Below are 25,153 nucleotides of genomic sequence, written 5' to 3'. Positions count from 1 at the left end.
GATTTGGGAAATATTTGAAAAATTTAAAAAAAGCACATGAGGGCTAATAATTTTGACTTCAACTGTATAAAGATACAGTTGAAACCAGAAGTTTACATACACTGTTTAAAAAGGCACATAACCATTTAAAAAAGTCAAATGTTAATGGGACTAAACGTTTTCTCTTTTAGGTTTTCTCTTTTATACAGATATACATTTCACTTTTATGTTACAAAATTTTCATTGATTGATCTGACTTCAAGCCATGGGGCTTCATCACCCTCAGCTCCCCAAAATCCTACAGTTTAGTGTTTGTACCGTTTACCATAGTCAGTATCTCTTCCAATTATAGACAACATTTCATTTGTTCCAGTGAAACATTGTAAGCCAAGCATCCCATGCGTCTTCGCAGTTTCACCACAAGATGTCAGTACGACCTCGATAATGCATTTAAACGGCCTGTCACAACATTATTTCTAGTCTTCACAAATGCTGTAACGTTAAACCAAAAGCCCCCTCATCACCTCTCACTTCCCCAAAGTCCTGAAGTAAATATGTAGCACTCTTTCCATTTACTTTAAACCACTAGACAAACACCTTTATCAACTCAGTCTATTACGTAAGACTTCTAGACATAAAGTCTACTCCTTCAGTTCTACACAGGCATTTAGGACATGGAGCCCTGCTTCCTGGTTTTCGCTGTTTATTTCCCGCAAGCTATGATTTGCAGATAGCCTATTTATTTTCTTGTGCAATAATTTAAGGTAACGTGGTTTGGGTCAGATTATCACATGAATTGTGTAAACTTCGGTTGTTTTTCATCGTGTCAGCTGATTTTCAAGCTGACTCATTCACTGCTTCTCAACTAATAACACATTTTAGCTGAAGGTTTTGTTGAAAGCTTGATTTAAATGATCCTAATATAGTTCTGGGCAACTTTCTTAAGGAGAATTTACAACTTAGGGACTTTTATTTGACCATGTTGTCTTTCATGAAATGCTAATTGTGTAGACAACAACTATGATAAAATAAAATGTTATGTAACCTGGCTTATCTCTTTATATCATCGGTAGGTAAGCATGTGTTTCTGGGTGGTTCACAACAAAAATAACTGTACTTTGACCTGTTATGAAGACTGAATGATATTGTCAGAGTTATTAAATCATTGTTTTTCAACCACATAGCCTACCTGGAGGACTACCAGCTCTGCATGTTCTCCATGTCTTCTTAACCAAACACACAGAGCAGAGCCTGAATAATCTATAATGGGTGTGACAGACAAAGAAGACATCCGAAACATGCAGTGCTGGTGGTCCTCCAGGAACGTGGTTGAGCTTTACTGTATGAATAAATATCATGTGTTTCAGTGCTGAATGAACGAGAAGAGCGATAGCATTTTGTTCACATGAGCTTATGTTTATTTGACAACTGAGCTGCATAATTTCAAACAGCAAATGTGTAAAGCATTAAGGAAATGTGCAGCAGTCGCTCAGTTTATCCTTTAAAAAACTCCATAGATTTCTTCTACAACATAAACATTAAACATACAGCATATTCACAAACTATATACATCCACATGCCACTGTTGAGGCAAATGACAGTTGAGGCAAAGACACTATAGGGCCTATGAAATGTGTTACAATGCAGAAATCAACGGCAGCTGGTACATCACTGTTCCTATATGCATTCATGAACCCAGGCCTAGAAAAATAAACACATTCAATAAAACTCGAGAGCCTCCTGGAATCTCCCAATCTGAAAAGGTCCATTCACATGTTGATTCATGTCATATTACAGTGCTCCACAACATTTGTACAATACACAACATGACCCATATGCATGTCTGAGGTCATGAGTAGTGAAAAGCTTTCCGAAAAGGCAAAGCACGTTTGATTTCTTTAAAGGTTTCACCTCTTTAACAATTGTCCCGGACTCAAGTGAGCCAGCTCAAGAGTGTTAAGATGTTATAGATACATAATCCAACACTTTTCCTTGTATGGTATTTAAGAAGATTTCCTTAAGAAAAACACATAGCTTGAGTTCAAAGGGCATTGGCTTAAAAACGAAGAGTGAGGATTGTGTTATAGGCAAGAAAAAGTGCACTTTACCTCTGGATTAAATAACTACTTTTATCAGAATATATACAGTACAAACTTTTAGATCTACCAAAAGAACACAGATTACATTCAATATCAAAGTTCCATAAGGTGCTATTATACCTTGTATATTTTTGCTAGAGGTGACACAGGACAATGATGTCAGATTGTTGGCAAAGCACTTTCAGTGTTGACTGACAGGTGCCAGTTTGATCTGGAGTGTTGATTTCCTTTACAAGAGATTCATACTAATCTTTTGGGATGGGGAGAGAGAGATAAAGTGAGAGAAAAAGAGACAGAGAGAGAGAGAGAGAGGGGGGGGGGCTGCTGTAACATTACATCAGAGGATTATTGTTGGTCACATCATTTGTCCAAATAAAATCGCTCGAAACATTTCGTCACCACCCCTACCAGAGGAGCATCTCGAAGAAGTCCTGGCCCAAACACAATACTATGTTGAGGTATGTAGGTAACTCTTTCAAGCGCTGAACATTGAAAAGAGAGAAAAAGACAACTGAAATCCAGTAATAGAAAGTTACATCTGACAAATACTGCAGCAGTCACACCAGCCTGCTTGAGGTCAGTATCAAACATTACATCCAAGAGTCCAATATGTGACTTCCAAGTCTTTGAAAGGAACGTTCCGCTAGGATAAGCGCTTCTCTTTAGCTTAATAACTATTGCACTAAACTAAGTTTCTTCATCATTTAAAAAAACAGCTACAACAAAAAAACTCAGAGCAAAGCCTGAGGATTTCACACATTTTCAATCAATATGCCATTGTATGGCAAGACATAAAGGACAAAAAGAAAAAAGTTCAGATTTTCATTCAAGGAATCAGTGCAAAAGGCACTGTCTGTTACAACGTCCCCCATTCTCCCCTAAAAAAAAAAGGTAAACCAATTTGACGTGAAGTTTTGAGTTTTTAATAATACCAATAATAATGCAAAAAAACAAACAAAAGAACAGCTTTTCGTTTGGAAATCCATAGAAACACTATAGTAAATACTTAATGACAATTAAATTAAGAGAAACAGATAAATAGCGGTTTTACAAGCAAACTAGTGTGTATTCAAAGGTCGAAACATCAGCTTTATGTACCATCATTGTCATTTCTTTGGGGCTGATGACTTGTATCAATTTCTGAGCCGTGATCTTCAGATGCAGGAGAGGCCAGGTCGGCCTCATTGGACAGGTCATCATCAGGAGACTCCGGCTCGTCATCTTTTGACGACGCTGCATCAAATCCAGAGGTTTTATCGGTGGATGCGTTGGGGAAAGCGATGGCTGCTGCGGCTGCAGCAGAGGCGTGTGTGGGGATCCCAGGGTAAAGCCATGGAAATGGTGTGGTCAATGCCGCCGCCGCTGCTGCTGGATACACCAACTTCTCCAAATGACTTTTGTCAAATAAAGGCATGTATGATGCTGCTGCAGACGGGTTTATGAAGTAAAACGGCATGCAAAAGGGAGTTTGTTGTCCACCAACCCCGGTCATTCCCATTAAAGAGTTCATAAGCGCCACATCTGGTCGCGTACTTGTGGAATCTGAACCACCATTCGCCGACCAGTTCATTTTAGCTTTTTTAGTGACACGTTCATCTCCAAACTCCTGCTTGATTTTAACTCCTTTTGCTGTGTCGCATCCTTTCTCGCTCTTTCCATCGCCTTTCTCAGCCTCTCCTCCATACCCGCTGTCTGTGTCAGTGTCGTTCTCATTAAGCTCGAGGTTTTGAGTCCTCTGGATGACAGGGACGCAGTTGGCTTGAGGATCTCTCTGGGTGTCCCGCTCTGGAGCGTCGTCTCCTGCCACTGGCTGCTGCAGGATCCCTGTGCCTGGCTGGAACTGAGCAGAAACTTTGTGTAGGTGGTTGATGAGTCGCGTGCACCTCTGCTCGCGCGCCGTCCAGTTCTCCACCTTGTTCAGATACTGCAGGACTTCTTTGGCACATGCTTGAAAGCCTGAGTGGAAAGCGTCTAAGTCAGCCTGGAGGGAAGACTTCAGCGATCGCTCCCCTGTCATAAAACAAGAGGCAAAGTCCTGTCATATAAAAGAGGAAAACTGACAGATGCACAGACTGATATACAGTGCCAACTTATCTAATAGATAGATAGATAGATAGATAGATAGATAGATAGATAGATAGATAGATAGATAGATAGATAGATAGATAGATAGATAGATAGATAGATCTATCATCCAAATATAAATTGTAAAAGAGTAAATGTAAATAAAACATACATTAAAATAAGATAAACATTAAATACAATCAATATTATTTAAATTAAGTATTTAGATAGATAGATAGATAGATAGATAGATAGATAGATAGATAGATAGATAGATAGATAGATAGATAGATAGATAGATAGATAGATAGATAGATAGATAGATAGATCTATCATCCAAATATAAATTGTAAAAGAGTAAATGTAAATAAAACATACATTAAAATAAGATAAACATTAAATACAATCAATATTATTTAAATTAAGTATTTAGATAGATAGATAGATAGATAGATAGATAGATAGATAGATAGATAGATAGATAGATAGATAGATAGATAGATAGATAGATAGATAGATAGATAGATAGATAGATAAGATTATAAAATGTAAACATAACATAAATAAGATAAACTGTAAAAATAAACATTGTGATGTTGCTTTTATTATTTTTAATAGTTTTGAATCGAAACGAACATAATTATGTGTTCATAAGCACATTTAGTTAAGTTCAAGTACTTTAAGCGACATTTACTCTTTCCCCTCGTGTGGATTTGACGTTAGTCTAATTGCATTGTGTGGGCTGAACATTATGTAATTTACCGTTCTGCAAAGCGATGATCTTCTGGTGCTGCTGCTCTGTGACAGCTGTCAAAGCGTTCAAATGCTTCAGCGTCAGTTCCAGAACCACCGCTTTTTCCAAGTGACCCAGAGTCTGTAAGACAACACGAACATTTAAAGCGTGTCTATACTTTCCGACTTTCCTTATGTGGGGAGATACATTTGCAGAACACATGTTAACAAAACTAAACAACTTTACCGTGAGTTTGAGATGTTCGGGTAATAAATCCTTCAGCTGCCCAATACATTCATTTATTCGGTCCCTCCTCTTTTTCTCGATCAGTCTGTGTGGTAACTTGTACGCGTCCTGCGGATGATAAAAGTATGAGCTACTGCAAAAGTTCGTAAAGTAATTATTATAACTCGCATACTTAACAGCAAGTGTCACTGAGTGTTACGTGAATGTCACGTTTTCATCACGGGTCCACAGTTTGCTTACCTTTCCTTCCTCTCTCTTCATCCCCCTTTTGGATTTGCACATGTAGAGCGATGAATATTCCACCCTGATAAAAGAAAACATTATTTTTTTTAAAAATATAATAAATTCGTTTTGATACCTTGCAAAATTAATGCATGCGTTAATTAAAAGCAAAACAAGCAAATATAAAATTACCCCAAGAAATCCGCGTGATCCAGAAACTGTCTGTTCTGCATTCTCGATATTCTTTCTTCCATAACTTTGTTCCACTTTGTTATACAGTGAGGTTTGGTTAATCCAATATCTGAGCGGAGCGGCAGTGCGTTGTGTCCGGTCTCGCGCAGCACCTCTGAATGATGATGATGTGTGTGTGCGCGCTCGCCTGAGCTGCCACTTTGCCCAGCGCTCTCGCGCACTCACACTGCGCGTGGCCACTACCGCGCACGCGCGCCTTCTCCAGGAACCGCGCGCTGACTCACGTGTAAACTGCACCAGCTCCAGAGTCTGGGAATTAAATGAGCTTGAAAGTTGTCAGTTCACTGCTCACTACACTCTGAAAAAACAAACACCAGCACATCACTGCAGAACAGTTGAGACAAATGCATTTTCAGATTTAAGAATAACATATACATATTAAAATGTAAATCATAAGATAAAAAAATAAAATCCCTTTATTAATCAGGGGTCGCCACAGCGGAATGAACCGCCAACCTATTCAGCATATATTTTATACAGCGGATGTCCTTCCAGCTGCAACCCATCACTGGGAATCATCCATACACACTCATTCACACACATACACTATAGTTAATTTAGCTCATCCAATTCACCAGTCCTGAAGCCAGCCTAATGAAAGGGGTGGTTCTTTTTTCTGAAAAAGTGAACCTTTTTTGCAGTTATTCGTTTTAAAATGAAAACAGTAGCCTTGGCAAAAAAATGGCCAGCTCAACTTTCCTTGGCCACTTAATTAAAATTTTTATAAAAAATGTTATTGTCTTAAAGGCTTCTTCTATCTATAATTTTCACAATTTATGATGGCATAGCAGTCAAAAATGGGATAAATGAGCTCATATAGGTGTCAAATTCTGGACTTTATCAGTGAGGGATGGGTCTTTCGAACCGCCCGAACCACCCCTGGCTACAGGCACATGTCTTTGGACATGTGGGGGAAACCGGAGCACCCGCAGGAAACCAACACAAACACAGGGAGAACATGCAAACTCCACACAGGAATGGAACTGATCCAGCCGGGGCTCGAACCAGCGACCTTCTTGCTGTGAGGTGATTTTGCTACCCACTGAGCCACCGGGATGCCCCTGAAATTAGGGAATACAACACAATATTTTTATTTATTTACTATAGGCCTACTAATTTTAACTATTAATTATATTAATATTATACACTACGGCAAAATACAACTTTTTTAAAAGAAATAATTAAATTTAATTTAAACTTTATTATAATAAATAATTGTATATATAATAAATGCAAGTAAAATATTTTTGTTTATTATAAAATTTTTCGTTGTGTTTATTCATAAATAACAATTCAGACAAAATGTCTTCAGAGTTCATTTTTTTTTACATGTACAAAAAATAATCTGTTAGTTAAAATTTAAATATATAAAAATATTTTTATGTGTAATAAATGCTAAAAACGTTTTATTTATATATGTATTTATTTATTTATTTATTTCATTTATTTATTTGTTTATTACGTCTTCAGAATAACAGTATTGTGCCCTGTTATTACTTATTTGTTTTGTCAATTTATAATCAATATTTGGCAGACACTTCTTTAAGTGACTTACAGTTAAGAACATAGAATAATCAAAGCAACAATAGAACAACATGTACATAATATGAGAGAGAGACAGAGAGAGAAAGAGAGAGAGTTTATAGTTATAGAAGGTCAGATAAACTTTTCTATTAATTGTTTTTGTATAGATTTTATTCGGTCAAATGTTTTTACAGAGACACACATGCACGCACATACAGATTACCAAAAAGAGTTGCATTCTGATAATCTTACTTATTTAGTTTGAATTTTGTTTGTTCATGTTAACAAATTGTAATTGTAATATTCAATATAGCCTACATATTTTTTTATCAGTGTGCAATGTTTGGCTTGAATTGCCATCTTGATCTACTGAGATTTCTTTCCTTATACATTCGATCTGAAGCGAGGTGTGACATAACACAACAGCACATAGATGTATGTCTGAAAATAGACCACATTCTGTCAATATCCAGCCTTCAGAAGATTAACCCATTATGAGCTTTAAATCAAAGCCTTTCCTCCATACAAAGCAAATTGGGGGAAGAAAAACAGTTCCACTAAAGGTCCAGCCGAATACAGACTTATCCATTATAAGAAACATGTCCTGCATGTATTTAACAACTCTCCATAATTAACACAAAACGAATTGAGCACGTAGCACATCTGCACTCACTCATAATATTCATAAGAGATTAACTGTAACCCGCTCTCACATGCCCACGGGTCACGTAACTTCATCAGAATCATGTGACTGACTCCAGGCTGTTTATGAATAGATCACACACAGTGTGAGGCTGGCAGGACTCAAACTCTCGCCAGTGACGAGAAGCTTTCTGCTTTGTAAGATCCCCATTTCCTGTTTGCTTTCAGGGAGACTAGCAGTTGTCGTGTGTTGGAGTCCCCCTTCATGCATATTCCCTCCCCTTTTCCAGCCTCCCTCCTTTCCGTCTCCTCTCTCCAGTGCTCTATATGCGGCTCTTCTGGAATCTGCTCCAAATGTTTTCCATATTAGTTCAGAGCCCTTTCTGAATTTGAATAGTAGAGAGAGAGAGAGAGAAGCCTCCAGTGAGGAGGGAGGGGAAGGCCAGTGTGAAGAAACAGTCCAGCAAAAGAAACGGCAGGAAAAAAAGGACTAAAAAACAAGAGCGTCCAGTCTGTTTTTAAAGGAAGATTGAGAACCTCTGCACAAGAAAGGAGGAATTATGGGGTTGGGAATGAATCCGAAGGTAGGAGGCAACCAAAGCAGTGAGAAGAAGGCAAAGGCAGAGACTGGAGGCCCGGTGCCGGAGGAAGCCCAGAAATGTTGTGGCTGCCGCTTTCCTCTGCTGGTGGCTCTCCTGCAGCTTCTGCTGGGCATCGCAGTGGCAGCTGTGGCCTTCCTCATGCTTGCCATTAGCTCCTCTCTGCTGGCCCGGGAGACGCCCCATTGGGCCGGCATCATTGTAAGCTTGAATTTGAACTCCCAGCATGCCTTGTTTACTCTTTTGGTGGCCATGCATGAGGCCTCGTTGGATCCATCGACCCTGTGGCTATACTGTACATAAGCATACAGTACATATAAGCAAGCATGTGTACATTCGAGTGACACAGTGAATAATATTTGACTTTGCACTGCAAGTGTTAGTGCTGTGATTCATTCATTTTATTCATTTATTTTTTTTTAATGTGGCAAATATCATATTTGAGTGTGAATTGATTATGATCAATTGCAAAAGTGCAATAACAAAGATGGTGTAAGGCATGCTGTCACACCCAAGAGCAATGAAGTCGAGTGTTTACACTTTCATTTATAAGGTCATGTGCTGTGGAAGTCTGTCGAAACAACTGTAAGAAATTAGTTGAGGCCTTGAGTTTTTAAGTTGAACTTTAGGTTAACTTTACAAGTAATTTCACTTGCATTATAAAAAATTGAGTATTATGAAGTTATATTTTATATAAACTAAAAGTTATTCATTTTTAATCATTTAAAAAAAAATGTTTTCATGGTTTTCATATTTGACTTAAGCCCAAACCCAATTCTACCCCTTAGCCCTTCCCCTTGCCCGTACCCCTCATTTTGCACATTCATGTAAAGGGGTAGGGGTGTCCCAATTCTCTTTAGCTTGAAGGCGTAGGGCTAAGGGGAAGGGGTAAATACCCCTTCGAACAGAGATTTTTCAGGATCACACTTGAAACAAAGGGGTAAGAAAACTTCCCAGAATACACTTGCCACACAGGGTTCTAAGGGCTTATGAATTTTGGGGGCCCGCAGAGAAATTATTAGGGGCCCACGCACCCCCTTCCCCCACCCCTCTTCACGTTTATCCGCGACACAGTCTGCAGCCAGCGGCGCCCCTGACTGGTATAACTGCAGCAGTCGCAATCGTCTGATCTCATATGAAGAAAGAGATCTCGATGACATATGATGATGTGTGCAAGTGTTGTAGTGTTTTCCCATTTCTTAGGGGTACATTTTGAAGCCCTTCTCCTTCACACTCTGTTTCAAGGGCCAAGGGGAAGGGGTAAGAATACAAAAATACAATTGGGATTGGGCCATATATTCTATGAAATTTCTGCTCAAATGCTCTATTAATGTTTTGCTAATGTTCCCATAAAGTAAAGCAAACACTTTTGAATTTTCTCTAAATATTCAAAAGTTCAGCATGAAAACTTTGAAGGGAAAATTCACTCAAAAAACAAACAGTTTGTCATCGTTTACTCACTTATCATTTCTTCAAAACATATTTATCTATCTTTCTTCTGTTGAAAACAAGAGTTGCCAGCAACCAGCATTGTTTAAAAAAACTTCTATCGTGTTCAACAGAAGAAAGAAACTCCTAAAAGTTTAAAACCACACAAGGGAGAGTAAATGATAATTAAAGAGCCCATATTATGGGTTTTTGAAAATTCCCCTCCATGTAGTGTGTAACACAGCTCTAAGTGAAGTGAAGTATCCAGCTAAGGCTTAAATCTGTTAGTGTACAGTGTTTAAAACTGTTTATTCATCTATAAGAGTCGACTCATAGTGCTTCAAACGAGTCGCCTTGATACCGATTCATTAGGTGTTTCGCTATGACGTACGAACGAAACCAAGTTATTCACGTGCACGCGCAAACCCGGGAGATTTCAAACCTGAGGCCCCGCCCTCTGACGCAGAAACCCAGACACACACACACACACACACACATGGAGGTAATATTCATGAACTATCCCTCATAGGGAACAGTTTTGTTGAATGTTTTCTACATGTAAAAGCAAGTAATTCATTCATTTATTTTCTTTTCGGCTTAGTCCCTTTATTAATCTGGGTTGCCACAGCGAAACCAACCGTCACCTTATCCAGCACATGTTTTACAGTATGCTGTGGATGTCCTTCCAGCTACAATCCATCACTGGGAAACACCCATTCACACTCATTTACACACATACACTACGGACAATTTTATCTTACCCAATTCACCTATACTGCATGTCTTTGGAAACCGGATCACCTGGAGGAAACCCACGTGAACACCGTGCAGCCCTAAAGCAAGTAATGACTTTCAAAAAACATCAGACAAACATCCAGCTAAAGGAAATATACATTTGATGACTGGCCCAACTTCATGACATATTGTTTGGCAGCAACAAGCGTTGTTTAAAAAAATAAAAAATAAAAAAAAAACAATGATGCAAGCTGGGGACGATGTGGTGGCGCAGTGGGTAGCACAATCACCTCACAGTAAGAAGGTCGCTGGGTCGCAGGTTCAAACCTCAGCTTAGTTGGCATTTCTGTGAGGAGTTTGCATGTTCTCCCTGCATTCGTGTGGGTTTCCTCCGAGTGCTCCGGTTTCCCCCACAGTCCAAAGACATGCTGTAACTGAACTGGGTAGGCTAAATTGTCCGTAGTGTATGACTGAATAAGGGTGACAGGCTGGCCGGAAGGTGTATATAAAAAAAAAAAAAAGGTGTTATCATATGGACAAATTCAAATGGAGGACTTGTTCCAAAGAGCCGACCCCGCAACCATACGGGACTAAAGCCAAAGTAAAAGTTATTGTTTTGTCTTCTGAAAAAAAGCCTAATTCTATTAAGCCTAAAACAAATTTTGATTTTGACTAGAAACAAGACAATATTTTTGCTGTGCAGAATGCATCTAATTATAACCGCATATTTAAGTGAATCAAATTCACATTAAATCAGATTCAATGTGGTTTGCGTTGTTCACACCAGGTTATTATGGTTTCGTATTATTTTGTATAACTATTTTCAGACTTGTTTGTTTTTAGTTTCATTAAGAAATTTAGACCAAAAAAAGAGAGAATATGTTGCCAATTATTATTTCATTTTATTTAATTTTTCATCATTTTAGTAACTGTTGTCAGTTTAGTTTTTCATTCATCGTGAATTTTTATTTTTATTTTAGAAAACAAAAAGGTTTTTGACCAGTAGTTTTAGTCTTAGTTTTAGTTAAGCAGGTGAAGAACTAAAGAAAATGTAAAGCTTTGAAGACTTGACATGCTAAAACTTCTGATGGTAAATCCTGAGTTTTAAAGCTGATACAAGGAACAACATTGAGAGTGTCATATTGCAAGAAGTCTGGAAAGGAACACTACCAGCAGTGCTACTGTAATCACAACAACTTTAGCTTGTTTAGCAGTGATCTCCAGTCACAGAAGTCTATATCAAAAAAAAAAAAGATGTTACATTTTAGTAAACCACAAGTTCCTCAGCTAAATAAATCTAAAAATACAACAGTTATACAGTATTTTTGTCTGAGGAACATAAGCGGGTAAGATCAAATTGGACATTTATAAATAGCGAAGGATTCTAAAAAGATTCAAGCCAGCTTAAAGCAATTTCTGTGTACAGACATGCATGTCCAGTCACGTAGATCAATCAGAGTGACAACACTGTATGCATCAGCTTTCAGATGACTTGGATATTATAAATCTATTATTTCATCAAGGATTATGGTGCAATATCAACTTGTGAAATTAAACTTGATATAAAACGTTTAAAAGTTAGAAGTTTGTATTATTTTTTATTTCTTTTTTCACACAAAAAAATATTTAAAACAAGTCTTTGTCAAGTTTATCTTTGGCAACATTCTAATTCAAATGAAACTGTATAATTCATATTAGCTCGGTTCCATTAAATAAAATTAGATGCAATATTTGATTTTTAAAATGTCAAATGCTGAAACATAGGGTGGCGCGGTGGTGCAGTGGGTAGCGATGTCACCTCACAGCAAAAAGGTCGCTGGTTTGAGCCCCGGCTGGGTCAGTTGGCATTTCTGTGTGGAGTTTGCATGTTCTCTCCATGTTTGTGTGGGTTTCCTCCAGATGCTCCGGTTTCCCCACAAGTCCAAAGACATGCGCTAGGTGAATCAGGTAGGCTAAATTCTCCGTAGTGTATGTGTGTATGTGATAGTCCTCCAGATTTGGGGTTGAACATTCAGCCAATGACCCACCTTGTAAAAAATGTAATGTTATGAAACACCAACATGGGGCAGCTAAATATCAACTTTGATATAAAACTGACCCTGATAGTAAATATGTAAATGCTGAAACACATGAACTCAGATAAATGAACTCTGGAATAGTTATTTAGATAGTAACTAATGTTAATTGTGGAACCTTAATGTAAAGTACCATCAACTCTGATTTCTTGTTAAAATGTCTTCGAGTTTCTGGTCACATTACAAGTATACAATTTGTTTGACACTTTTATTTCCAAGTCAATTGTTTAACTGAAACTTATTTATTCATTCATTCATTCATTTTCTTTTCGGCTTAATCCCTTTATTAATCTGGGGTCGTCACAGCGGAATGAACCGCCAACTTATCCAGCAGATTTTTGCGTAGCGGATGCCCTTCCAGCTGCAACCCATCTCCGGGAAACATCTATACACTCATTTACACACACACTACGGATAATTTACCCTTCCCAATTTACCTGTGCCACATGTCTATGGACTGTAAGGAAACTAGAGCACCCGGAGGAAACCCATGGGAACACTGGAAGAACATGCAAACTCCACACAGAAACGGCGAATGAGCCAGCCGAGGCTCGAATCAGCAGCCTTCTTGCTGTGAGGCGACAGCTTTTTAATTTTAAAAATTAAAGTTTAAGTAATGATTTTGATATATATTTGTGATGGAGGCATAATTATGTTGTTTTGAATGAATGAACAAATGAATTAATGATTTTTTTTACATTTTGAGTTAAAAATAAATAAGCATGTTGCAAAAATTTAAATTGGTATTTATCAATCATGAGCCACAATCCAAAAAAAGTAACGAAATAATTGTTTAAAAATGTATTGCATGCATCTGAATTGCTGTTCATCAATCACGAGTCACACTTTAAAAATAAATAAATAAATAAATAAATAAATAAATAAATAAATGTATTTAAACCAGTTGGTTAATACCAGTAATTCTCAGATTATACAGTTAAAGTCAGAATTATTAGCCCCCCTGAATTATTAGACCGCTTATTTATATTTTCCACAATTTCTATTTAATGGAGAGCAGATTTCTTTAACACATTTCTAAACATAATAGTTTTAATAACTCATTTCTAATAATGGATTTATTTTATCTTTGCCATGATGACAGTACATAATATTTGACTGGATATTTTTCAAGACACTTCTATACAGCTTAAAGTGACATTTAAAGGCTAAACTAGGTTAATTAGGGTAACTAGGCGAGTTAGGGTAATAAGGTAAGCTATTGTATAACGATGGTTTGTTCTGTAAACTATCGAGAAAAAAATAGCTTAAAAGGGCAAATAATTTTGTCCCTAAAAAAGTGTTATATGCATATTTGTCTGATAAATATTATCAGACATACTATGAAAATTCCCTTGCTCTGTTAAACATTATTTGGAAAATATTTTAAAAAGAAGAAAAAAAATCAAAGTGGGCTAATATTTCTGACTTCAACTGTATGTTTCTATAAGTTTCTTCTAAAAGTTTTTTTTAAATATATGGTGATCAGACAATACAGTTTCAGTTGAAAAATATTATGTCATGACTGAAATGAAAATTACATAAATATGTATATAAATAAAATGTTGGCGCCAATAGCCTAGTGGTAAAAGTGTGTTGACGTATTGCACAGAAGTTCTTACTGCGACCCAAGTTCGATTCCCGGCTCGATGTCCTTTGCCGATCCTTTCCTTCTCTCTGCTCCCAATGTTTTCCTTCCTGAAATCTCCACTGTCCTATATCATAATAAAGGTTAAAACCCCTATAAAATGAATTATAAATTAAATAAATATAAAATAAAAACAGTATACAGATTTTTATAACATTGCCTGCTCAACTCTGACACATTATCCTGTAATACATCTCTTTTAAAGTGTAAAACATTAGCTAATGTGGCAATAAAACCTACAGCAATGTCTTTATAGGATGACTATGTTGAGTCTGATACACACACACACACACACACACACACACACACACACACACACACACACACACACACACACACACACACACACACACACACACACAGACACACACACACACACACACACTTATACATACATTATTCTGAGGCCATAAGGTGGATCAGAGAGCATCTCAAGTTCAGGCCTCACGAGACCAAAGCTGCTGTTCCAGGAGAAAAACGCTGAGGTCACCAAGTCTTCTCTGCCTCAGATCCTGGGAAAAACAATCAAATTAGATACCACACGTTAGTCACAAGACTCCAATCACGCTGAGAAAAAAAGAGCGGGGAAACACACAGGGAGAGAGAGAGAGAGACAGAGGAGAATAGAGCGAGATAAAAAACGTGAGAGATAAAGATATCTGGGAGGGAGGAGGGTCAAACTATTCAATTTGCAGCGGCAGTCAATATATTATCAGATGACAAGTCAATGCTGAGTTGCACAATGCTGATTACACGAGGGTTATGACTGGCTCATGACAAGCCTGGCAGAGAGTAGAACTTAGGAGGTTTGCTGCACTGCAAATAAGATTAAACCGATGTGTGCGTGTGCGTGCATGGCGACAATAGCAGCCTTTCTCACCAACAGACTCTGAGATGCACATGATCATCTCCAACTGGCCTAATAAAAGTGGATTAGCATGCATGATTGGCTTATATATGGTGCATTTAATGTTTAAGTGACAGCGACTGCATTAAAGTACTGTATGTGGTGTTTTGCAGATGTGTGTGGTGTCTCTGCTGGGATTCGTCCTCTTCTGTATCACCAGAGTGCCTGATGAGAGAGCGTTGCTTCAGTTTGTTATAAAGGTGAACAAAAAATTGAGGATTTCCATGCACTGATATGCTACTTAATTTCAGATCCATCTAGCATCTCTGTAAGGATTCCAGGGGTAACAATCTGTCACAGCAGGCCTGGAGTTTAATTTGGTCATTTTGAAGTCCATGTGAAATTGAAGTTGCTGCAGACTTTTAGTCCAGTATGATGATGTTTTTACAACTGAAATAGAATATTGAGTAGGGGGTGGGGTTTAATATTTGAGCTCCTCCCCTCATTTATTTATTTATTTTTTTGCATCAAACTAACAGAAGGGCGTGGCTAAGCATATCTTGCCTAAGCTGTCAAACTGATGTCATCAGAGGACTGATATTCTGAAACAGAAGCAAATAGTCAGATTTTAAGGAAAAGATACTAACATGCAGTATATTAATCGTTCACCTTAAGTTTAACAATGTGTGCTAACAGCTAAATAAACATTGTAAATTGTGATTTCATGTGGACTTTAAAGGAATTATTTATTCAGAAGTTTAAAAAGTGTCATATAAAATGGTCAATTACTTACCCCATGATGTTCTAATCCCTAATCACTCACCAGCCACTATATTAGGTACACCTGTCCAACTGCTCATTAAAGCAAAATTCTAATTAGCCAATCTCGTGGCAGCATCTCAGTGCATTTAGGCTTGTAGACATGATGGTCAAGATGATCTGCTGCAATTCAAACCGAGCATCAGAATGGGGAAGAAAGATGATTGAAGTGACTTTGAACGTGGCATTGTTGGTGGTGTCAGACGGGCTGGTTTGAGTATTTCAGAAACTGCTGATCTACTGGGATTTTCATGCACAACCATCTCTAGAGTTTACAGAAAATGGTCAGAAAAAAAGAAATTATCCAGTGAGCGGCAGTTCTGTGGGCACAAATGCCTTGTTGATGTCAGAGGTCAGAGGAGAATGGCCTGACTGGCTTGAGCTGATAGAAAAGCAACAATAACTCAAATAAACACTCATTATAACCGAGGTATGCAGAAGAGCATCTCTGAACGCACAACACGTCCAACCTTGAGGCGAATGGGCTACAGCAGAAGAAGAACACACTGGGTGCCACTCCTGTCAGCTAAAAACAGGAAGTGAGGCTACAATTGAGGCTACAATTTTGATGAAACAGGTTCATCAAAACTGGTCAATAGAAGATTTTTAGAAAAGTTGCCTGGTCTGGTGAGACTCGATTTCTGCTGCAACATTCAGATGGTAGGGTCAGAATTTGGCATTAACAACATGAAAGCATGGAGCCATCCTGCCTTGTATCAATGGTTCAGGCAGGTGTTGGTGTAATGGTGTGGGGGATATTTTTTTGGTACACTTTGGGCCTATTTGTACCAACTGAGCATTGTGTCAATGCCACAGCCTACCTGAGTATTGTTGCTGACCGACCATGTCCATCCCTTTATGACCCTATACCCATCTTCTGATGGCTACTTCCAACAGGATAACGAGCCATGTCACAAAGTGCAAATCATCTCAGACCAGTTTCTTGAACATGACAATGAGTTCACTGTACTCAAATGGCCTCCACAGTCACCAGAACTCAAACCAATAAAGCACCTTTGGGATGTGGTGAAACGGAAGATTCGCATCATGGATATGCAGCCGACAAATCTGCAGCAACTGTGTGATGCTATCATGTCAATATGGACCATTATTTTCTGAGGAAAATTTCCAGTACCTTGTTGAATCTGTACCAAGAAGGATTAAGGCAGTTTTGATGGCAATAAAGGGTCCAACCTGGTACTAGTAAGGTGTACCTAATAAAGTAGTCAGTGGATGTAGAGCAAATGTTAAACAAGACATTTGCCTCTGTATTAAAAAGTGATTTTAAAAAAGAAATCTTATGTAAAATACTCTCATGGTGCTTTGGTTTTATAGGAGAATGACATTTAAAAGAAGTGTTGTTGCACAGAACATTTTCTGTCTCTTATCTGTCTTTATGAAAATGTTAATTTTGGGTGAACTATGCCTTTAAATGACAAAACCTAAATTTATACTCTTCCTTTAATGAGACATATTTTCGATATTTAATTGACCATCAACATTGGCAGTAACATTCCTGAGTCATCAAGCCAGAAGCCTGAGCTGGTTTTAAATGAACAAGTATAGGCGTTTTAGTCCATTAAAATGTCATTTCCATTTTTCCAGTCTATTCACCCAAACCTTTAAAAACGTTTAGAAAAAGATCCAGGTGAAAGCAACTATATGTCTTTTGAAGAGACATAATCACTCTGCATGATGAAGAGTTAATTAAAGTTATGCTTATATCCACTTATAAACATTGATCAGTTGGCAATGTTCAAATTTGCTCACAGTGACAAAAGCTCAATAATGCTTTCTGTTCAATTATGTTAGGTTACAATTCCAAAGAATTGACACTTACGACTTCTTTTGTAGACCAGGGTCACGTTTGCGCTCTAAAGATGAGCAAGTCTTCAATGAGTGCGCTTACATGCACATTTTAACCTGATTAAGCTTAATAAGCTGAATTTGCATGTGGTCATGTAAACGCATTTACCCTTTTGCATTCATTGGAGAATGGTTAAGCATAAACCGATTGTCACAGCTAGATTTTTGCCTCCTACGCCAATCGTGTCCACCATATAGACACATCAATTTGCTTTCTGTGTGCAGTGATTGTTTAATGTGACAGAAATACGTCCTTACTGCTGATTAAGGCCCTTCCAGAGTACAGTAAGTATGGAGGAAATGTTATATAGACCTTTCTTGACCAAAAAAAATGTGTCGCCACTGTGTCGCCAACAATTAAACTTTAACCCTTAAAACAAGCACATTTTAATGGTTTCTCACATATTTTGGGACATATTCATTAGGATTTATGGGTTTTAACATGAAGCCAACAGAAGGTAATATTACGGTTACACATTAATCCTCATTAAACTGTAAAAATAATATAATTATATAATAAATTACTCACGTCAACATATTTTTTATGTTAATTATAACAAGTTTATCATGTTTTAACTTACATTTTGACATTAATTAAGCAATACAAGTATCTTAAAGTCAGCTTAATTAATTAAAGTTAAAATGACTAAATGTTAATTTGGCTCAATTGAATCATTTAAATGATAATAACAATAATAATTTCTGACATTTATGTAGCACTTTTCTGAACAATCAAAGCGCTTTACACTTTTTTTTTGGGAATTAGTTTCAAATTCCTGCCCAACGTAACAAACCACCAGTGTGCAGCATCCACTTGAATGACACGACGGTAGCCATATTGCAAATTTGGCCAGGATGCCAGAGTTCAACACCTACACTTTTTGTGGACTACAGATGGTCAGGACATCAGTTTAACGTCTCGTCTGAAAGACAGCACTCACTGAGCAGTACAGAGTCAATATACTGGGCCATAAGGACCCACACAGACCACAGGTTGAGTGCCTCCTACTGGTATTACTTATACTACTTCTGGCAGCAACCTAGCTTTCACATATGGTCTCCCATCCAGGCAGCCCTGCTTGGCTTCAGTGAGCGACCATGAGAGAGTTGCAGAGTTACTTAAATCACATTTATAAGATGCATAAACACAGTTGTGTGGCAATGGTGAGTATAGCCAGCCTCTAATGTTAAACGTTAAAGTTATTACACTTTTTATAATCACACTTCATCAGTCTGCAGAAACACTTTAACTGACATTCTTTGTTTGTACATGTCATCAGAGGGGAAAAGCCACGCCCATTGGAGACAATCTTTCCCTCATTAGCATAAACAGCCCTGAGTGAGAAGCAGCCGTTTTTGAATCTGCTGCTATGCTGTCACATAAACATTTTTTTTAGCTCCGGCTTTTTCAATTGCAATTTTAGAACACTGGACATACAAGGGTGATGACATAACATTAAATTGACAACAAAATAAATACAGTATAAAAAATTTACAACGATTCATAGAGAAGATTTAAGGCTTTAAGATAATTAACAGTTCTTTTTGCTTTAGTATTTTTTGTTTCTTTTATCATACACAGGTAATCCCTTATCTCCATTTCAAAATCAGTAAAACTAGGTTTTTTCACTGCCCATTTACATTTATGATTTAAAAATATCCATATATAATGTGCAAATTAACAATAAACCAACCTTTGAAGTCATTAGCTCTGCCTTCTTTTCAAAATAGAGCTGGTAGCACAATCTCATTTGAATTTAAAGTGACAGCCACCATTATGCCACAGTTTGGATCAAAATCTAAAAGGGGCAGTTTCAAAGTCATAAACATTATTTGTTGGATCTTTTGGGTATTAAAACACACTTTAGAGACTTCAGACCTATTTTACATCTTGTAAAAAGAGGCATAAGAGGTTCCCTTAAGTGCAACCATGTAATACAGTATTTTACAGTGTATAAACAAAATATTAACAATGACTAATGCCTTAAAACATGTCTAATTTTCTCTTTATTAATAGTTAGAAAGGCTTAGATATTGAGTCAAATTTGGGACGTGGAATAGGATCATGCATAATATACTGTAAAGGTAATATGTTAATAAGCAGCTAATTAATAGCTAAAAACATAAGACAACCAGTATAACTTCTGTAATGGTTTCAATTTGTTGTTGATATTTCAGCAGGGACCACTAATGACTATATAAATGCTTTTTCTTTTCCACCCAGCTCCTGTATTTCTTCTTATGCACAATGGGTCTGGTTATGTCAGTGGTGGTCATCGCCTTCCAGTGCTACCATTACACGCTGACCAACAGCTTTAGCTGCAGGGAAATGCGTGAGGATTGTATTTGCACCCTGGACCCAGAGGATCCCATCGCTCGTATGTTCGTCTTCAGCGCTGTGTCAGACTGCAGTGACATCACCAGCACTCTGCCCATGTATTACCTCCTGCAGGTGCTGCTCAACCTGGCCCAGGCCATCGTCTGCCTGCTCGGAGCCTTCCTGATATGGAAGCACAGGTACCAGGTGTTTTTCGCAGGGCTACAGACGGGATCTCCTGCTGCCCAGCACTGGCAGAAAGCTTAGGATTTCTCTGGAGAATTGGGAGCGTTTGTGCCTTTGGGGAAGGAAACTGTTTGCTGCAGAATTTGTTTCCAGTGGGAGTTTTGCGTCGTGTGACCTTATGTTGAAGAAATCGAATGAGTCTGTTTGTGTTTGCCGAGTTTTGATGTTTTAGAAAGTTTTATGCCATTTTTCTTTTAGATTTGTTGTAATTTTCTACACTGGCTGTTTGAAAATGACCATGCGTCAAGGTTAATGCTCTTTTTTTATACCACTGCCAAGAAGAGTATTTTTATCTATAAAAATCAGTATATGACGCAAAACAAGACCTGTTTAAGCTGGAAGATGAATGACACAGTCTGGTGTTGTTGTCAATGTTTTAGTAATGTCATCCATAAAAGAATTCATAGCCAGTACTGCTCTTTGTTAGTCAAAAACACTTACAATATTCAACCATTTGCACATTGAACAATTTTCACTTGCTATTCTAGAGGGTTTCTGAGATAAATTTCATACATTTAAAAAATATATATTATGTGGAATTACTGTTCATAATATCCATCCATCCATCCATCCATCCATCCATCCATCCATCAATCTATCTATCTATCTATCTATCTATCTATCTATCTATCTATCTATCTATCTATCTATCTATCTATCTATCTATCTATCTATCTATCTATCTATCTATCTATCTATCTATCTATCTATCTATCTATCTATCTATCTATCTATCTATCTATCTATCTATCTATCCATCAATCTATCTATCTATCTATCTATCTATCTATCTATCTATCTATCTATCTATCTATCTATCTATCTATCTATCTATCTATCTATCTATCTATCTATCTATCTATCTATCTATCCTTTGTAATAATGATAATTATTATTGCAATACAAAATATAGTTTATTCTATGTTAGCAAAATATGACTTTCTAATAGTCAATTATCAGGGATTGCCATAAAGAATGCAGTCATGCCATAAAGAAATTGATGACTTGCCTTACATACATCCACCTGACACAAGTCTTGTTGTTAATCCCAGATGTAAGAGCAACAAATAATAACTTGACTTAGGTAGATGTTCCGATGAATCATCTGTTGAACTGCATCTTAATGATCACAAATACTGCAGAAGACCTATTGGAACCTACATGGACCCAAGATTCTCATAGATATCAGTCAAGTTTGGTGAAGGATAAATCATGGTTTGGTGTTACACTCAGCATGGGGGCGTGCGAGAGATCTGCAGAGGGAACGGCAACATCAACAGCCTGAGGTATCAAGACATTTTTGCTGCCCATTACATTACAAATCACAGGAGAGGGCAAATTCTTCAGCAGGATAGCGCTGCTTCTCATACTTCAGTCTCCACATCAAAATTCCTGAAAGCAAAGAAGGTCAAGGTGCTTGTAATCTAGAGGTATTTGGCTTTCATATTAGCCACTTCTGATACTAAATGATCAGCTAGAAGTCAAGTTATTATTTGTTGCTTCTAAAATTTAGAGATGACAAGACTTTTGTCAGGTACCCATGAGTGCATGATTTCATAATATTGTAAATATGAAATTTTCTAATCTAAATTACAATCAGATTTTTTTATTAATTATTATTAGAATATAAATCATAAACAAAATATGCAAAAAAAATGTATACTGTATATGTGAGAGTATGCAATATGACACATGAACATAGGGAGAGTCAAGAGATTGACTAGAGATGTTTGACATTTGAAAATAAGTAACTATTTAAGACAAACATATCCAACAATCATAAACAGTGCTGTTTTAGCTGAGAAATGAAGGCAGTGTCCAGTGACGGGCTTGTGGACTGAAGTCACAGTTCATGCAGCCAGTAAACAGCAGCCATTCACTGATCGGGGGGATTCAAGGGGTACTTTGACAAACAGCAGGCACTGCCTAAGCATAAGCAATAGAAATGTAATGCGTTTTTTTTTCTCTACAACAGTTTACTGCAACTAATTTGTTGCAAGGTGGAATTTGAATGATTGTAAAATTTGACAATCAAAAAAAAAACAATACTTTCTGTATTCATGAACTCATTGTGGATGAATCTTGTAACCAAATGAAAAGGGCTGAGTGATGTGAGCACTGCCAACATGAAGAGGTGTCTAGAGTCTGTTGCTTTAAAGGGACATTCAAGTCCCCATTAAATATAGGCTTTTTTTTAAGTTTACATGAACCAGGAGCTGCAACCATTTTTGTTTCTTCGTATTGTGATGCAGTTTCTAAAAAAACAAAATATTAAAAAGTGAGCGTGGAAGTTTTTTTTCTGCTGTGATCTGATTGGATGTAATAAAATTAAGCATTTCATTTAAAGAGATGGGGAAAAGATGTCACTTTAAGCTGTATAGAAGTATTATTAAATTATTATATAATATTATTTAGTCATCATGGCAATAATAAAATAAATAAATTATTAAAAATGAGTTATTAAAACTGTTATGTTTAGAAATGTGTTGAATGTGAAATGTGTTCTCTCCATTAAACAGAAATTGGGGAAGAAAAAAAAACAGCGGGGCTAATAATTCTGACTTTAACTGTACTTAGGATCTTAACCTCCCCTAAGGAGCATTACTGGTGCTATGAAGTTAATTTCCCTATGATTACAAGCCAAAGAACCACTTAGCGATGATAAATAGTCTCTCAACTACCACAAAAAAAAAAAAACTCAAGAACCTTTTTTTTTCTGTGTGTGTGTAACCCTAATTATGTGTGTTTGAAAGAACTTTGGAGGACATTTCAATCTGCTGTTTGGAAGAGAGGTAAGCCGATGCTTCAGCACAGAAGAAAAAGAAAACATCCACAAATATAAGGTTTATGTGACTCATCTTTGCTTTGAGCTGATTTCTAATAAAAGGCATTTATATAACCCCCTCTCTCTCCTTCATCATCAATTGCACGTTGTTTAAAGGTGATTAACTGAATTTCATAATTGTGTGCTTCTCTCATGGCCAAACAAACTCAAAAATACCAGCAGGGTCCCATTCACAAATCCAAGAACCCCATTGTGTGTCCTGGTTATAACACAAGTATAATCTTATTATATCATTATCTTTGCGTAAGAGCTGTAAAGGAACGTCAATATTTATTTTTTATTGTATCCAAATTTAAGTCTATAAATTTTACTACATACTAAGCATTTTACTTAAAAAGTGAGTAAACCTAATGTAACTTGGAAAGGTTTCGTTAACTGTTAGTTAACTTCAATTAATTTTTTTATAACTATACACAGTTTACTTAATAAAAAAAAGATGTTTGCTGTTTGTTCTAACTATTTAAAATGAGCTGAAACAACACAATTCTTGATTGTTTTTGTAGGACACCATAATTGTTTTATGTTTAATCCTTAAATCAACACTTAAATTTGTAAAAACTACTATGCTAACTTAATTCCTTTATGTTTTCCAGACACAAATCAATTCGGTGGAACCCAGTAGTTTTTAAAGAGTTAATGTACTTGTTTATTGTAAGGTAACAGGTTTACTCAGTTTTTTAAAGTAAAGTCAACTAATCACTTTTTACAGTGCGTGTTTATTAAGTCCTCAAGGCTCAATCTTTTGATCAAAATACAGTGAAATATGGAGGAAAATAGGGTAATAGGGTCAAATTCAGCAACACAGCAAGAGCCTCAAAAGTCACATGATCCTTCAGGAATCGCCCTGTTGTGCTAATGTATGTGCTTTTATATTATTTCCAATGTTAAAAAGTGCTGCTTAAAACATTTATGGAGCAGTTTACAGTATCCTTTCATGAATAGATACTGCATTTATTTGTAACATAAATAGTTCATGATAAAGTCTTCACAAATTGTAAATAACATCCATTATAAAATCCTTCCAGAAACAAAAAGTGTAATAAGCATATCCAATCATACAATCAAGGTCATTTTTTACTTTAACTGCACTCTCAGGAATAAAAGTACACAAGCAGTCACTGTAGTTGTACCTGTTGCAGCATAGCTTCATTCTGAAAACGTAGCCCTATATTCATTTCAGGAGATCAAAAATTATGTAGCCAGAAGAAGTTCTGCATTTCGTCTTCAGAACAAATGCTACAGGGCGGTATGATGCTATTTCTTTTCACGCTTACTGACCGATTACCTCAAAATGATGCAGAGAGGAGTTGACCATGACTACGGAGGTCGAGTCCGGTGAAGAACGGTTCCAGAAAGCAGGTAAGACAAGAACAGAAGCCAAAGAATAAAATAAACCTGTAAATAACAGGGTAAATGCCTGTTCACATCGGAGTGTTTTCCATCAATGATTAACATCTTGTGTCTAGATAAAGCAGGGGTGGCCAACCCTGTTCCTGGAGAGCCACCTTCCTGCAGATTTCAGTTGCAGCCCATATCAAACACACCTGCCTGTAATTATCACGTGGTGTTCAGGTCCTAATTAATTGGTTCAGGTGTGTTTGATATGGGTTGCAATTGAAATCTGCAGGAAGGTGGCTCTCCAGGAACAGGGTTGGCCACCCCTGAAATAAAGGTTGCCAATTTAATTGTTCACACCAACTCACAAAATGCCAGGCGTAAAAGTGTAATTTTTAAAGAAACGCATCATGCTTGTTTTTTTGTTTTGATGCGCCACATCAAAATCTTCTCCACCAATCAGATTGCCACTTTTGGTCATGTGCATGGAGCTGCTGAGGTTACAGTAAACAGCACTGGGAGACACTCAAGAGCAAAATTGTCAATGCGAGCACACATTGAAGAAGATGCCCATAGCCGATCCATAGCCGAACGTGGAGCTGCTTATTGCACTGGTGAACAATAATCATTTCTTC

General features: G+C 37.1%; 2 protein-coding genes and 1 long non-coding RNA gene across 3 annotated transcripts; 1 reads left to right on the top strand and 2 right to left on the bottom strand.

The window, feature by feature from the left end:
• Positions 1-2,951: 2,951 nt before the first annotated feature.
• On the bottom strand, positions 2,952-5,619 carry bhlhe41 (basic helix-loop-helix family, member e41). The gene is made up of 5 exons (NM_001039107.1): positions 5,536-5,619; positions 5,362-5,425; positions 5,122-5,229; positions 4,905-5,016; positions 2,952-4,088 (listed from the first exon to the last, which is right to left on the bottom strand). Exons 1-5 carry the CDS (start codon positions 5,595-5,597, stop codon positions 3,169-3,171), a joined length of 1,266 nt encoding a protein of 421 aa, NP_001034196.1. The 5' UTR covers positions 5,598-5,619; the 3' UTR covers positions 2,952-3,168.
• Positions 5,620-7,280: 1,661 nt separating this feature from the next.
• LOC137490727 (uncharacterized) lies at positions 7,281-15,014 on the bottom strand. Its single transcript, XR_012394005.1, has 3 exons — positions 14,639-15,014; positions 14,218-14,310; positions 7,281-8,653 (listed from the first exon to the last, which is right to left on the bottom strand). It is a non-coding gene; the product is annotated as an uncharacterized lncRNA (long non-coding RNA).
• On the top strand, positions 8,130-23,235 carry sspn (sarcospan (Kras oncogene-associated gene)). The gene is given in 3 exon segments (NM_001037580.2): positions 8,130-8,561; positions 15,264-15,350; positions 20,000-23,235. Coding segments are annotated over 3 exon segments (687 nt in total). The 5' UTR covers positions 8,130-8,321; the 3' UTR covers positions 20,360-23,235.
• Positions 23,236-25,153: the final 1,918 nt, after the last annotated feature.

The sequence above is a fragment of the Danio rerio genome, chromosome 18 (genome assembly GCF_049306965.1).
Source record: "Danio rerio strain Tuebingen ecotype United States chromosome 18, GRCz12tu, whole genome shotgun sequence".
Lineage (NCBI taxonomy): Eukaryota > Metazoa > Chordata > Actinopteri > Cypriniformes > Danionidae > Danio > Danio rerio.
Note: the sequence above shows the minus strand (reverse complement) of the source record. Positions and strands in the feature narration are given on the sequence as shown.